The sequence below is a fragment of the Halichoerus grypus genome, chromosome 2 (assembly GCF_964656455.1).
Source record: "Halichoerus grypus chromosome 2, mHalGry1.hap1.1, whole genome shotgun sequence".
In the NCBI taxonomy this organism is placed as follows: domain Eukaryota; kingdom Metazoa; phylum Chordata; class Mammalia; order Carnivora; family Phocidae; genus Halichoerus; species Halichoerus grypus.
The window spans coordinates 149,039,514-149,052,650 of record NC_135713.1 but is presented as its reverse complement, the minus strand read 5'-3'; the positions used below and the strand labels follow the sequence as shown (position 1 = coordinate 149,052,650).

The 13,137-nt window shown below is 48.4% G+C and overlaps 1 protein-coding gene and 1 long non-coding RNA gene across 2 annotated transcripts in view; one reads left to right on the top strand and one right to left on the bottom strand.

Moving 5' to 3' along the window:
• Positions 1-9,397, top strand: part of LOC144380998 (uncharacterized) — a 33,189-nt gene extending 23,792 nt beyond the window's left edge. Inside the window, exons 2-3 of the long non-coding RNA XR_013445389.1 lie at positions 8,527-8,675; positions 9,358-9,397. This is a non-coding gene — a long non-coding RNA (uncharacterized LOC144380998). The remainder of the gene's footprint in view (positions 1-8,526; positions 8,676-9,357) is intronic.
• Positions 967-1,377, bottom strand: LOC144380997 (histone H2B type 1-F/J/L-like). Its single transcript, XM_078066431.1, has one exon. The coding sequence runs from the start codon at positions 1,374-1,376 to the stop codon at positions 996-998; it is 381 nt and encodes a 126-aa protein (XP_077922557.1). The 5' UTR covers position 1,377; the 3' UTR covers positions 967-995.
• Positions 9,398-13,137: the final 3,740 nt, after the last annotated feature.

Below are 13,137 nucleotides of genomic sequence, written 5' to 3'. Positions count from 1 at the left end.
CAGGCCAAGGCCCACCTGAGGGAACCAAGGCGTCTATCCAGATCCTGGGAGGCCTGCTGGCTTTCGGAGACTAGGATGCTCTTGGAGGCGTGCTTTGTAGTTTGGGAATCACCAGTACTAGACGTTTTTAGGGCCAGGGAACCGGGCCTGTCTGGCCTGGTGCTTCAGTTATGAAGCAGGCACATTTTACCCCCTTTGCGTATTGTTTACCTGTTTGTTTTGTTTTTGTTTTCCTTAAAAGCCCTCCATTCGTTTTGTTAAAAAGGCTCTTTCCACTGGGTGTTATACAGAAAACTGATAAATTATATTAAACATACCTGAAACTAATGAATACAGTAAAAAGGATCTTTGGCCGCTTACTGGGCTTCCGTTAAAAGCATACACGTTTTTCGAAAAAAGAAATAGCAGTCTCCTAATAGGAAGGATTTTGGCGGAGTAGGAGTTCGGAGACCACGATCTTTGCTCCCACCGTTTTGATTTTTCCAACAGAAACGCACGATGCCCATAAAAAGCTGCTTCAACTTAACACTGCTTGAGGGGATTGTGACCAGAAGCTCCTGGTGCCCAGTGAGGCCAGGGAAGGACGCCACCACCAAGGCCGCACAACACCCAGGGCCTCAGTACCATTGCGCCCAGCGGATCCCGACCTCACCCATTAAGGGGCGGGGCGGGGGGGTGCTGCTGGGGAGGGTGGCCTGAGGACTTCCTGGAGGTGACGCGCGCCCTCACCCCATCGGGCCCCCGCCTTTATAAAGCCAAGACCGCGCTCCCTCTCCCGCTGCTGGCTCGGTGGAGACTGAGCCGAGAGGCCTTTGCGGGATACACGCCTTTAAAAGAACTCAGCTTCAGGCCAGGTCTTGCGCCCCGTCGCGCACTCCAGTGCCCCAGGACCCCCATGGAGCAGCACATCACAATCAGACCGGGTGGCACGCTCCTTTCTGAGCACAGAGGTGGCTCTGAAAAGAGCCTTTGGGTTCCGGGGCGCCCGGCGCGCCTCACTTGGAGCTGGTGTACTTGGTGACCGCCTTGGTGCCCTCGGACACGGCGTGCTTGGCCAGCTCCCCGGGCAGCAGCAGGCGCACGGCCGTCTGCACCTCGCGGGACGTGATGGTCGAGCGCTTGTTGTAATGCGCCAGGCGCGACGCCTCGCTGGCGATGCGCTCGAAGATGTCGTTGACGAACGAGTTCATGATGCCCATGGCCTTGGACGAGATGCCCGTGTCGGGGTGCACCTGCTTCAGCACCTTGTACACGTAGATGGAGTAGCTCTCCTTGCGGCTGCGCTTGCGCTTCTTGCCGTCCTTCTTCTGCGCCTTGGTGACGGCCTTCTTGGAGCCCTTCTTGGGCGCGGGCGCCGAGCGGGAGGGCTCCGGCATGGCTAGCGGGCCGGCGGCGGGGCGGCGCCCAGATGAGCGCGGGCCGCGCCGGCAGCGCTATTTATCGTCTCCATATTCAAATGAAGGCTCCAAATCGCTGGAATCCGATTGGACGGCCGGCTGCGCCGCCGGGCCCGCTAGGAATTTATGTAAATAGCAGACGCCGGCTCTTCTTTCCTATTGGGCGGCAATCCGACCAATCCGAAGACGCGTGTGCCGCGCGCGGGGAGTCAGGTTGAGCATCTTCGTTCCAGCCGGGAGAGGGCTCTTTGTCTAGTCGTAGGTTCTGGATGGGACAAAATAGGAACAGGAATACGGACACTAAAATTCGGAAATAAAAACCGGTTTAACCCCGCGTCTCCATCTTCTCCGGCCAAGGGCAAACACATTTCTGAGGCCAAAGACCGGGGAGGAGAAGCTGATACTTATTGAGCAGAGGGGAATGGGGAATAACTTAACTATTTCCCATCAGCCCCCCCCCCCCCCCCGCCCCAAAGAGACCAGTTTAAGAGTTCATGAGCAAATGCAAAGGACTCTTTAGGAAACACCGAAAATACATTAAGGTACTTATACTGGAAGTGTAGCTACAGGGCAGGCGTTCAAATGGAGGGAGGAAATGAATCGGTTTCAAGGGAAACAGTCCTCCTTCCAATTGTTTATTTCAACGCTGACGACTCCCCTTTGAAGTGACAGGTACATGCTAAGTGCTTGATACATAGGATCTCATCTAGTCTGCTAAAACGTCCGACGGTTAGGGGCACCTGCCTGGCTCAGTGGGTTGCGCTGGACTCTTGGTTTAGGCTCAGGTGGGGATCTGGGGTCGTGATCTAGGGTCGTGATCTCTGGGTGGTGGGATTGAGCCCTGCAACAGTCTCCGTGTCAGTGGGGAGTCTGCTTGAAAATTCTCTCCCTCTGCCCCCCCCAATGGTGGGCACACGTGGGGGCCCGCTCTCGCTCTCAAATAAATAAAACTTAAAAAAAAAAAAAATCCTGCAGGTAAGTGCTATTGTTCTCTAACTAGGCATCAGAACACAGGCTCATAGACCTGTTAAATGATAAGCTGAGGCCTATTAAAAATGTTAAGAATTTATCTGAGCAAAAATTGATTAGAATCAGGCAGCACCCAATTTAACAGATAGAAAGGAGTTCCAAGGAGCTGTACAAAATGAAAACCGTGTATAGGCAGAACTGAATGTGAACAAGAAGTCACGCGAAGCAAAGAAAGCAATATTGCAGGGCACCTGGGTGGCTCAGTCGTTAAGCGTCTGCCTTCGGCTCAGGTCATGATCCCGGGGTCCTGGGATAGAGTCCCACCTCGGGCTCCCTGCTCTGCTGGAAGCCTGCTTCTCCCTCTCTCATTCCCCTACTTGTGTTCCCTCTCTCGCTGTGTCTCTCTCTCTGTCAAATAAATAAATAAAATCTTAAAAAAAAAAAAAAAAGAAAGAAAGCAATATTGCAAGGTCCCTTTCCTTTTCCAGGATGGCAGGGGGCTATCAGACCAATGACCTCACTAGAGCTGATCAGGGAATTCCTGACACCATTCTGGGAGAGCTAACACTTTCAATAAATTAAGTCTTGGTTAGCTGACCAGAAGCTTATCATAAGGCACTCCGTTTTGGACCTTTTGTCCTGTTTTTATCAGAAGTTACCAGATTAATTCTTATAAACATGAGTTAAGTTTCCCTATATGTTAAATGCCAAGAGGGAAAGAAAAGGTGTTCAGAATTCACATTTCTCACTTACTTCAGCATCACCTGGGAAGCTCGTTAGAAATGCAGAATCTTGGGCTCCACCTCAAAGGTATTGACTCAGAATCTGTATTTCAAACAGCTCTGTTCAGGGGGTCACTTTTCCAAGCATTCTCCAAGCAGGCCAGGAAACTTAACGGTGCCCCAAGACGAAATGCCTCACCAGGGCATTCTCCAAGCAGGCCAGGAAACTTAACGGTGCCCCAAGACGAAATGGCTCACAACTTCAGAGCAGTTAACAAGATACCCTTCAAGATACCAACACAAATGCCCCCCATATACAAATATGTCCTCTGAGGTCCATGGGCCTCTTGACGTTTGGGTGCCCTGAGCTGCTTTGCACATACTCAGCATTAAACCATTTTATCTGTTTACCTTAAAAATATGTAGTTGATTTAACAAACATTTCTATGGAGCTCATTAGGAGATAGGTAACCATTTATTAAATACCTAATTCAATGTGGTGCCCATAACAGCCTTTCCAGGAGTGCACTATTATCAACCCCGTCTTACAGATGGGTAGCAGAAGGCCGGAGAAAATATGTCCCAAGTTAAGCAGCCCGGGAGGCAGGAGCTGACCCTGGAAATCAGGTTGACTGGTGCCAGGCACCAAGCTAATGCAACCTAGAATTGGAAAATTTTTGGGTAGTGACCTTTATTTCATTTTGAAGAAGGAAGGAACACCACTTGTGATGTGGTGTGTAGAAGAAAAATATTAAAACACAGATGCATTGCTCTGTATTTAAGTTTCTGGCAAAAAAAAAAAAGTCAGAAATTGTATAATTTCTCCTGCCGTAGAAAGATGATATTATCGATGAAATCGCACCGACTTCCACAGTCGCGGATTCCATTAGGAAGATAAAGTCTTTGAATACAAGGCACTTAAGAAAATAGAGAAAGAGCTTGTTTCTGGATCATCTATCCAAACCACTTTTGCGGACATCGTTATTGTGTTCTCCGGGAGATGTAATGGGTAATGCATAGAGATGGTTCGTCTAGGCTCCCAGCACCAATGGAAGAGGTCTGAGGCTTGATCTCGCACAGGAGGTGAACTCCAAGCAAGAATGGCTCTCCTTTGGCCTGCAGATTTAGTTGGCTCAGATCTCTCCGACATATTCTCGAAACTCACCGTTCAGAGGCGGTCTTTCGGTCTCAGCTGGGGCTCATGGGAGGCAGACATTGGGGCTGTTAACATGTTTGCGATGTCCGGGAGGAAAGAGTTTCTGCGACTGAGGAGCTGGAGATTTGGGGGGGACATGCTTTGAGTATGTCACAGCGCTAGTGACAGGATTTCCAGGAACTGGTGCAAAATGAGAATCTCGGCATCTTGTCCAAAGACTACTGAGACTTGTAGGATGCTCACTGCAGAACATCAAAGCAATCTCGGGGCGCTTCTCAGGGCAGCCGTGGTGTGGGCTCAGGTTGCTGGCCCATGAAGCCGGCCCTGGGTGCCCCTCAACCTGCAGGCCCCCATGCGGGGGTGGGGGGGTGGTCCTAGCCACTTGTCACCCACAGTGCCCTCCCCCGCCCTGGTCCTGCCAGCCCTTGGAACGCTGGTCCTCCACCAGGTCCTGCTGGGGTTTCTTGGCTTCCTTGGGGTGTGGGATAGGAGGTGAGTATTTCTAGGAATGGCCTCGAGTAAGGGGCTGTGTTTCTGTGTAGGTGCTAAGTTTCGGAGTCCCTCTACCCCACATAGTAGCTGGTTAGTGCCAGAAAATCAGGACCAGACTCTCCAGGGTTGGTACTACGGACTGAATGTGTGTGTCTTCCCCAAATGCATATGTTGAAACCCTAATCCCCAGTGGCTTGATGTCAGGAGCTGGGGCCTTTGGGAGGAGAGTAGGATTATAGGAGGTCATGGCGCTGGGGACCCTGTGGTGGGGTTAGTGTCCTTATAAGAAGAGCTAGGACAGTACTGGCTTCTGTCTCTCTGTTCCATGTGAGGATGTGGTGAGAAGGGGCCCTCTGTAAGCCTGGAAGAGAGACCCCATGAGGAACCCCCTTGGCTGGTACCTGATCTTGGACTTCCAGCCCCCAGAATCCTGAGGATGAATGCCTGTTGTTCAAGTGGCCTGGTCGGTGGTGTTTGTCACAGCACTTGGGGTCAAGAGAAACATGGTGTATTGACAGATGGAACAGTGTAGGGCAAGCTGAGATTTTCTAAGAAGGAATGGGGGGAAAGGAGGGAGTGAGGGGACACAGAGTGGTGAAAGAAAAACTCTCTACAGTCTGGACATGTAAGTCCAGTTTAGATTTCTTCTCTTTTTTTTTTTTTTTTTTTTAAGATTTATTTATTTATTTGATAGAGGGAGAGACAGCAAGAGAGGGAACACAAGCAGGGGGAGTGGGAGAGGGAGAAGCAGGCTTCCCACAGAGCAGGGAGCCCGATGTGGGGCTCAATCCCAGGACCCTGGGATCAAGACCTGAGCCGAAGGCAGACGCCCAACGACTGAGTCCCCCAGGCGCCCCCCAGTTTAGATTTCTTTGTAAGGCAGCCTGACTTTGTTCAAACCAAGCATGCATTGTGCACCTGCTTCGTGAATGAGTAGCCTAAAGAGAACCTTTGTTTTGTCCTTAAGATAGAGAGACCCATGCCCCCACTACCAGCATTCACTCCCCGACGGTAATGCTTGCGATTGCTGTCTACATGTTACTTTAGAATCTTCGTGAGGCTTCACAAAGGTGCACCTCTGACCTCATGATTTCTGGATCCTTGTGCAAAAGCCGATACTGCTCTGTGGATGCTGTCCGTTCTCTGGAGCACCTCCGTCCCTGTGTGTGCCCGGCAGTGGTCTCGGCTGGGACGTGCATACAACTATTTCCCTGTAGAGAGTCTAAAGCATGTGTTCATTCTGCGCCGACAAGAGAAAGGCCGGAAAGAGCACAGAAGAAGAAAGAAAAGCCAGGTAGCCGTGGCCTGCAGCTTAGCCACTAGGGTCCGTGATGGCCCTACTAGAGTAATTGTAAAGGGGCTTAGGGGCACCTGCGCGGCTCAGTTGGTTAGGCCTCTGACTCTTGGTTTCGGCTCCAGCTACCTTCTCGGGGTCGTGGGATGGAGCCCTGTGTCCGGCTCTGTGCTCAGGGCAGAGTCTGCTTGTCCCTCTCCTCCCCCTTCTGTTCCTCTGCACACCTCTCAAATAAATAAATAAATAAAATCTTTTAAATAAAATAAAAAGGGGTATGAGGATTAAAAAAAATCAAAACTTTTTTTTCTTAGTTGTTCAAGCGCATAATGCCTGACGCTGGCAGCAAGTCTGTACACATGTTCACCGAGTGACTGAATGAAATAAGCCCATTTTATCACTGTGTATTATTATTATTATTAATGCTATTATTATTATTATTATTATTATTATTATTATTATTATTATTTTGAGGAGGAGGAGGAGAGAGACAGTGGGAGGGGCAGAGGGAGAGGAAGAGAACGAACCTTAAGCAGGCTCCACGCTCAGCTCGGAGCCCGATGCAGGGCTCGATCTCACAACCCTGAGACCCTGACCTGAGCCGAAATCTAGAGTGTGGCCCTTGCCGAGCCGACTGGGCCACCAGGCACCCCTGCCGCCCCATGTTCCTGTGCAGCGCACGCGGTGCCATCCTCTGCCCACTGGGAGGACGGGCACGCGGTGCGGCCGCCCTCTCCCCAGCCCAGCCGGGAAGCCTGGAGTCTGACGCGTTCTCACAAACCAGCATTTACTCCACAGCAAGCGTGGCAACGGCGCACAGACGTGTTTGCCTTCCCTCCCGCCGCACGAGCGGATGCTCTCCGTTCCGGGAGAGCGCGAGGAACGCTCGCTCCTCGCGGAGCCTGCCGAGACTGGGGGCTCTGCCGGGGGCTCACCTGCCGCCGCAGAAGACACGCTCCCGCGGAGGCTGGGCACCCACCCCTCCAAGGTCCTGCCCTCCTCTGCACGCGGATGGGGGCTCCGGGCCCACCTGTGCGGTACCCGGGTGAGACAGCTACTGCCCCGCATCCTGTGCAAGGAGCCTGGGTTTGGGCCTCGTGTTGGCCACAGCATCTTCTGTGCTCATTCCGTTATTTCAGCAAGCACAGCGAGCGGACCGATCTGCGATCAAACCGCAGCTCCGGGTGTGACTGAGAGACGGCGGACCAGGCGGCAGAGGTGGGACCGGGTCAGGGAGCCCAGTCTGAGCCCACCGCTGTCTTGCCACGCCTGGTGGTGGTGGAGAAGTCCTGCTCACGTTCTGCTCTGAGCTTCTGTGTTACGAGCTTCCAGACCAGAAAACGGCTGAAGTCAGACTGGGCCCAATGTACAAACCTGGCGAGGTCTGGGGCTGGACTGGGTCCGACTGAAGCTGCGCTGGGTCCAGTGTGAGGTCTCAGGTGAATCAAAGTTTATTTAAAGGCTGAACAAGCAGGTGAACCGTACCAAACATCATCTTTTTTCTTTTTTAAAGTTTTTATTTTAATTCCAATTAGTTAACATGCAGGGTAATGTTAGATTCAGGGGCACAACATAGTGATTCACTATTGTACTTCCATCCAACACCCAGTGCTCATCACGACAACTGCCCTCCTTCATCCCCATCGCCTGGTTCCCCCATCCCCCCGCCCACCTCCCCTCTGGTGACCATCAGCTTATTCTGTGTAGTTAAGAGTCTGTTTCTTGGTTTCTCTCTCTCTTATTTTCCTTTGCAACTTTGCTTTTTTCTTTACTTTCACATATGACTGAAACCATATGCTAATTGACTTTCTCTGCTTGACTTATTTCACTTAGCATAATCTCCTCCAGTCCCATCCATGTGGATGTAAAAGTTGGGTATCCTTTCTGATGGCTGAGTAATATTCCATTGTATATATGGACCACATCTTCTTTATCCATTCATCTGTTGAAGGGCATCTCAGCTCTTTCCACAGTTTGGCTATTGCGGTCATTGCTGCTATGAACATTGGGGTGCATATATGGCCCTTCTTTTCACTACATCTGTATCTTTAGGGTAAATACCCAGGAGTGCAATTGCTGGGTCATAGGGTAGCTCTATTTTTTAATTTTTGAGGAACCTCCACACTGTTTTCCACAGTGGCTGCAACAGTTTGCATTCCCACCAACAGTGTAAGAGGGTTCCCCTTTCTCCACATCCTCATCAACATCTGTTGTTTCTTGGGTTGCTTCCTGAGTTGTTATTTTTAGCCATTCTGACCGGTGTGAGGTGATAGCTCATGGTTTTGATTTGTACTCCCTGATGCCAAGTGATGTTGAGTATCTTTCCATGTGTCTGTTGGCCATCTGGATGTCCAAAGATAATCTTGAGACACAGTGGCCACAGGGGAGAACTTTTCTCCTAGATGAGCTCATCCATTTTGAGGTGTCCCAGACAAAAAGGGTCTCAGCTAAGCACTCACCATAAAGGCTAGACAGAAAGTTACTTTTCTTCTTTTACAGTTTCTGGTGACCAGGATGAAACTCGCTGGGACACCTCACTCGCTCCAGAATCTGCAGACAGAGGAGGTCCTGGGAAAGAAGGCAGAAGCCACCACAGGCTGAGAAATCTTACCAGACCTTCACCTGCGGCACTTGGTGGAGAGGAGTAGGTAAAATCTCACATCCTCCCTTCTTTTCCAAATTCGGATCAGCAGGAGAATCATGCTTGTAAAACTGAGATCTTGGAATGGTGACTTGTGGATTTGCGGTCGGGTACCCATAGATTGTCAGTCCTTTCTCTCCCAGGGACAACTACTGTCTTATGTTTGTCTTGTTCTGTGTCCTGGGAACTTGGTTTGGCAGCTGTCAGGTTGGGGACCCCAAAATATGGCTGGACAGAACTGTGGGTTGTGTTCCATTTGCAGCCGGGGTCCCACCCACTGTCACCAGCTTTAGGGGAAATTGTCCAAATCTTCCTTTCTTTGGGAGTGGCTGTGCATCTCAGGAGGGTCGCATATTTTGCATGCTCTTTGGGGACCCCCCCCTTGCATCCAAAGGGTTGTTTAATATCGCCAAGAATATCTACTGTTTGCCCACCTGAAGCCTGACAAGATATGCAAAGGGATTTTTTTAAATGTGGCTCTGTGGTCACAGGCTGGCCAAACTGGAACCTGATATTCAGAGTCCGGTAGGAACTTTGGTTTAGGCCTTCTCTCCTCAGTTAAAATGCAACTATGTACCCAGAGAGAAAGAAAAGGATTCTGAAGCCTTTTGTGGAAGGATCTGCTGAAATATTCCAAAGACACTCAGCTGTAAATCTGGAACATAGGAATCCTTTGCTTTCCATTGCAGTTGGGAATCTCCTTGATACCAAGAGGCAAAGTGAGGGTGATGTTGGATGGCTGGGTCGGCTCCTTGATATCACTCAGGCTATTACACCATCCACTGTCCTGATCTGGCAAATCTTTGCAAAACCAGAAATACAGCTCTAGAAACAATTCCATGTGCACCTATCTTTACGGTTCCCCAAATGTTTGCTATTCATCTCAAAATGCTTGCAGACACCGTAAAAGATTAGGACTTTGGAAACAGAACTGTCCTGTGCCGAAGGAAAAATTTAAACAGTAATTACCCTAGAGTTCTAATAATGGACGAATACACCCCAAACTCCTAGGAGGAAACTTGCATTCTTTCTGTGTCCCTTGGAGATGACCATCTTACCATGTCTTTGAATTGTGAACACCCCAGGACATGACCAAAACACCGCCCACAGACCCCTGAGACTGAAGGGAAGAGAGGAAGGAGGCTTTTAAAAATACAAACCGTTATAAAAGTTCTCTTGCCCAAAATCAAGTCCACACCCCCCTGAGATTACTTGTTGAGGCAAATACAAATCTTAAAAATCTCTTCCACACGTACAAAGTGGTAGAAAGCTTTGGCAATCTGCCATCTGAGAACATAAACATAACATCCGCCAGAAACATAATTTGGATCCACCTGTTGTTTTATAAACTAGTGAGTTTACATTATCCTACCTGTCTCACGGCTAAAATTTTAGAGTGAAGACTGTAGGATCTCTTTGCCTCTGCCTCTATGTTTTTGTGTGTCAATGTGTGCATGTTATAAATGTGTGATATTTTTCTACCTCTGGATGGTAGTGCCAAAGCCAATTTGTAAACCATTCTATTCAATTGGCTGAAAGGCAAACAAGCATTTATAAAGATCTAGTACACTCTCGGAAACATATTTTTCTTTTTTTTTTTTTAAGATTTTATTTATTTATTTGACAGAGAGAGACAGCGAGAGAGGGAACACAAGCAGGGGGAGAGGGAGAGGGAGAAGCAGGCTTCCCGCGGAGCAGGGAGCCCGATGCGGGGCTCGACCCCGGGACCCCGGGATCACAGCCTGAGCTACCCAGGAGGCCCAGGAAACATATTTTTCTAGTTCATGCAATTTAGGATCATCATTGGTAAATACGAGCTAGCTTAAATTTGTTGGTTTACCTAAAAAAGGCATTTCTTTAGAGTTGACAATATTAAATAGAATACTTTTACTCTGTCTAGGTTTACTAAATAAGCTCATGCTATTTCTTTTACACAATTTAGATAATGGGTAGCTGCTGAATATCTCGTCAGATTGTCCTGGCTAATCCGACCATAAGTCTTGGGAACAAGTGAATTAAATAGATGCAAATAACATGACAGATTATAAATGAGCTTTTCAACAATTATTATGCTTTATGGTATGTCCACTGAAGAACAGCTTCCAAAATCTTTTTGGCAGCCCGAAACCTTCCAGTCATACTGAGATAAGTTGAGTGATGGGCGTTCGCTGAATATCCAGATCTTTTCTAAGTAGGAGAAACACGCGGAATCATGAATTGCTGAACAAAGATTTATCCACTTCTGGCTTCTCTTTATGGAGGAATGAAGGGTATCTGGGTCTCTTAGTAAACACGTTTGCAGCCACATTTAAAAGCTGGTATGAAGAAGAATATACTTCTAGAAACTAGGAAACGTATTTATAAATGTCCCAGGCCAAAGCATGCCAGAGTGACAGTCCGCACATCCTCCGTTTTCACTGGAAACCGAGAATTCTGAGGGCTAACAGTTCTAATCAACACACCTAATAACGGGGTGCCTGGCTGGCTCGGTCCGAGGGGTGTGCAACTCTCCATAGCAGGGTCTTGAGCTCGAGTCCCACCTTGATGTAGAGATTACTTAAATAAATAAAGCTGTAAAAAATGTCGTAAAGCCACTTAGAAATAAAAAGGGAGAAAGAAAATAGTATGAAAAGTATGTATGTGAGGAAAGTAAAGCGATGGTTTGCTCTGAAATGAGAAGGGAGAAGAAAAAATAGGATGAAATCTGAATGGATACATATGGAAAAAAAAAGTTGTAGGAGGTTTGTGAAAAAGGAATTTTATGCGTGGTCAAGACTGGAATGGACTTACTGAAGTTTTTCAAGAATGCCTTCTAATATCAAAAGTACACAGTACAAAATTAGAATTTGGTTTTCTCTGCCAAAAGGACAAAGTTTTCTTAGATGATTGGTTTGCTCTTTTTTTTGTTTAATTTTTTTAAGATTTTTCTTATTTATTTGAGAGAGCAAAAGAGAGAGCACGAGCAGGGGGGAGGGGTAGAGGGAGAAGCCGACTCCCAGCTGACCAGAGAGCCTGACGCGGGGCTCGATCCCAGGACCCTGAGATCAGGACCTGAGCCAAAGGCAGACGCTTAACAGCTGAGCCACCCAGGCGCCCTTGGTCTGCTCTTAATAAGAAATTATAGCCATGATGTTCTTTAAACCTTCAGTAATCTGCATAGACAGCAAAGATTTTGTGTCCTACCAAAATAACTTGCCGTGCTTCACGTTGTCTTTATGTTGTCTTTATCAGGTGTCTGAATCCTTAAGGAACTCCCGTTTTCTCAGTAGTGCGAGACGTAGGTTTTGTCCACACCCCTGTAACCTTCTGTCTTTGCCTTTACCCTCCTTGATTGTCACTTTGGTCAAATACATGAGTAAGTATTATTTCATAATAATCTGTGATCCTATGTAATCGAATGTCCAAACCTTTTGACATTTCCCCCAAATCAAATTTTAAATGGAGCCTTTTGACCTCACACCAACTTTGACATTTCCCAGCGGGATCCTGGAGTATCTCAAAGGATGTGTCTCTCACCTTGTAGAAGAAAGATGTTAGATTAATTAGGTTTCTTTGGTGTGCTAAATTACATAGGAAACATTGTCAGATACGTGATGTCAAACCTGAGGTTGAATGAGTGTGTATATGTGAGTAATATAGGTATTCCAGGGATTGTTCAAAGTTCAGAGGCATTTGTCAATATGCTCATTGTCCAGCTATCACCTTATACTGTGGCATGCCACAGAAATAATTACATTTCCTTATCGAAGAAACACTCACCACATCTTTACCCACGGGCATTAAAACACTTTTTTTTTTTTTAAGATTTTATTTATTTATTTGACAGAGAGACACAGTGAGAGAGGAAACACAAGCAGGGGGAGTGGGAGAGAGAGAAGCAGGCTTCCTACGGTGCGGGGCTCGATCCCAGGACCCTGGGATCACGACCTGAGCCGAAGGCAGACGCTTAACGGCTGAGCCACCCAGGCACCCCTGGGCATTAAAACACTTAACTGCTTTACTCTGATGCTCTTGCAAAAGCAAGATTCACCAAAAGGACCCTACCAAGTATTCCCGATCGCTGACGCCATTGCCCAACCAGCAGGTCGAAACTGAGGAAGGCTCCACCTGACATCTGGTCCTGTGTAAACGCTGGACAAGACCACTGGCCACATACCTCTGGCCACTGCAAAGGGGGAAAATCCACCCTGCAAAGTCTGTTGGATTTGCCAGGATGCTGGTGATCTTGCAGTTCTGCCCATCCAACCCCCCTCCATGATTTCCAATGCCGCAGTTTCTCAGGAACAGACTCACCCCTCCATCTCTACTGTGCCAGGCTCACCTGGGGGTCCATCTCCCTGCCTCTGGTTAACAACCCCAAACCCAGGGCACCTTCCATCCAGGCTCTGGACAAAGAAAGGGACACAAGGCAAGGGTAACCAGAATAAAACCACCTTTCCTCCCTAGAGCTGACCAGGGAGGGAGTCCTG

Bases quoted from the DNA above. Each gene is read 5' to 3' on its own strand.
- LOC144380997 (XM_078066431.1), bottom strand. From the start codon at position 1,376: ATGCCGGAGCCCTCCCGCTCGGCGCCCGCGCCCAAGAAGGGCTCCAAG.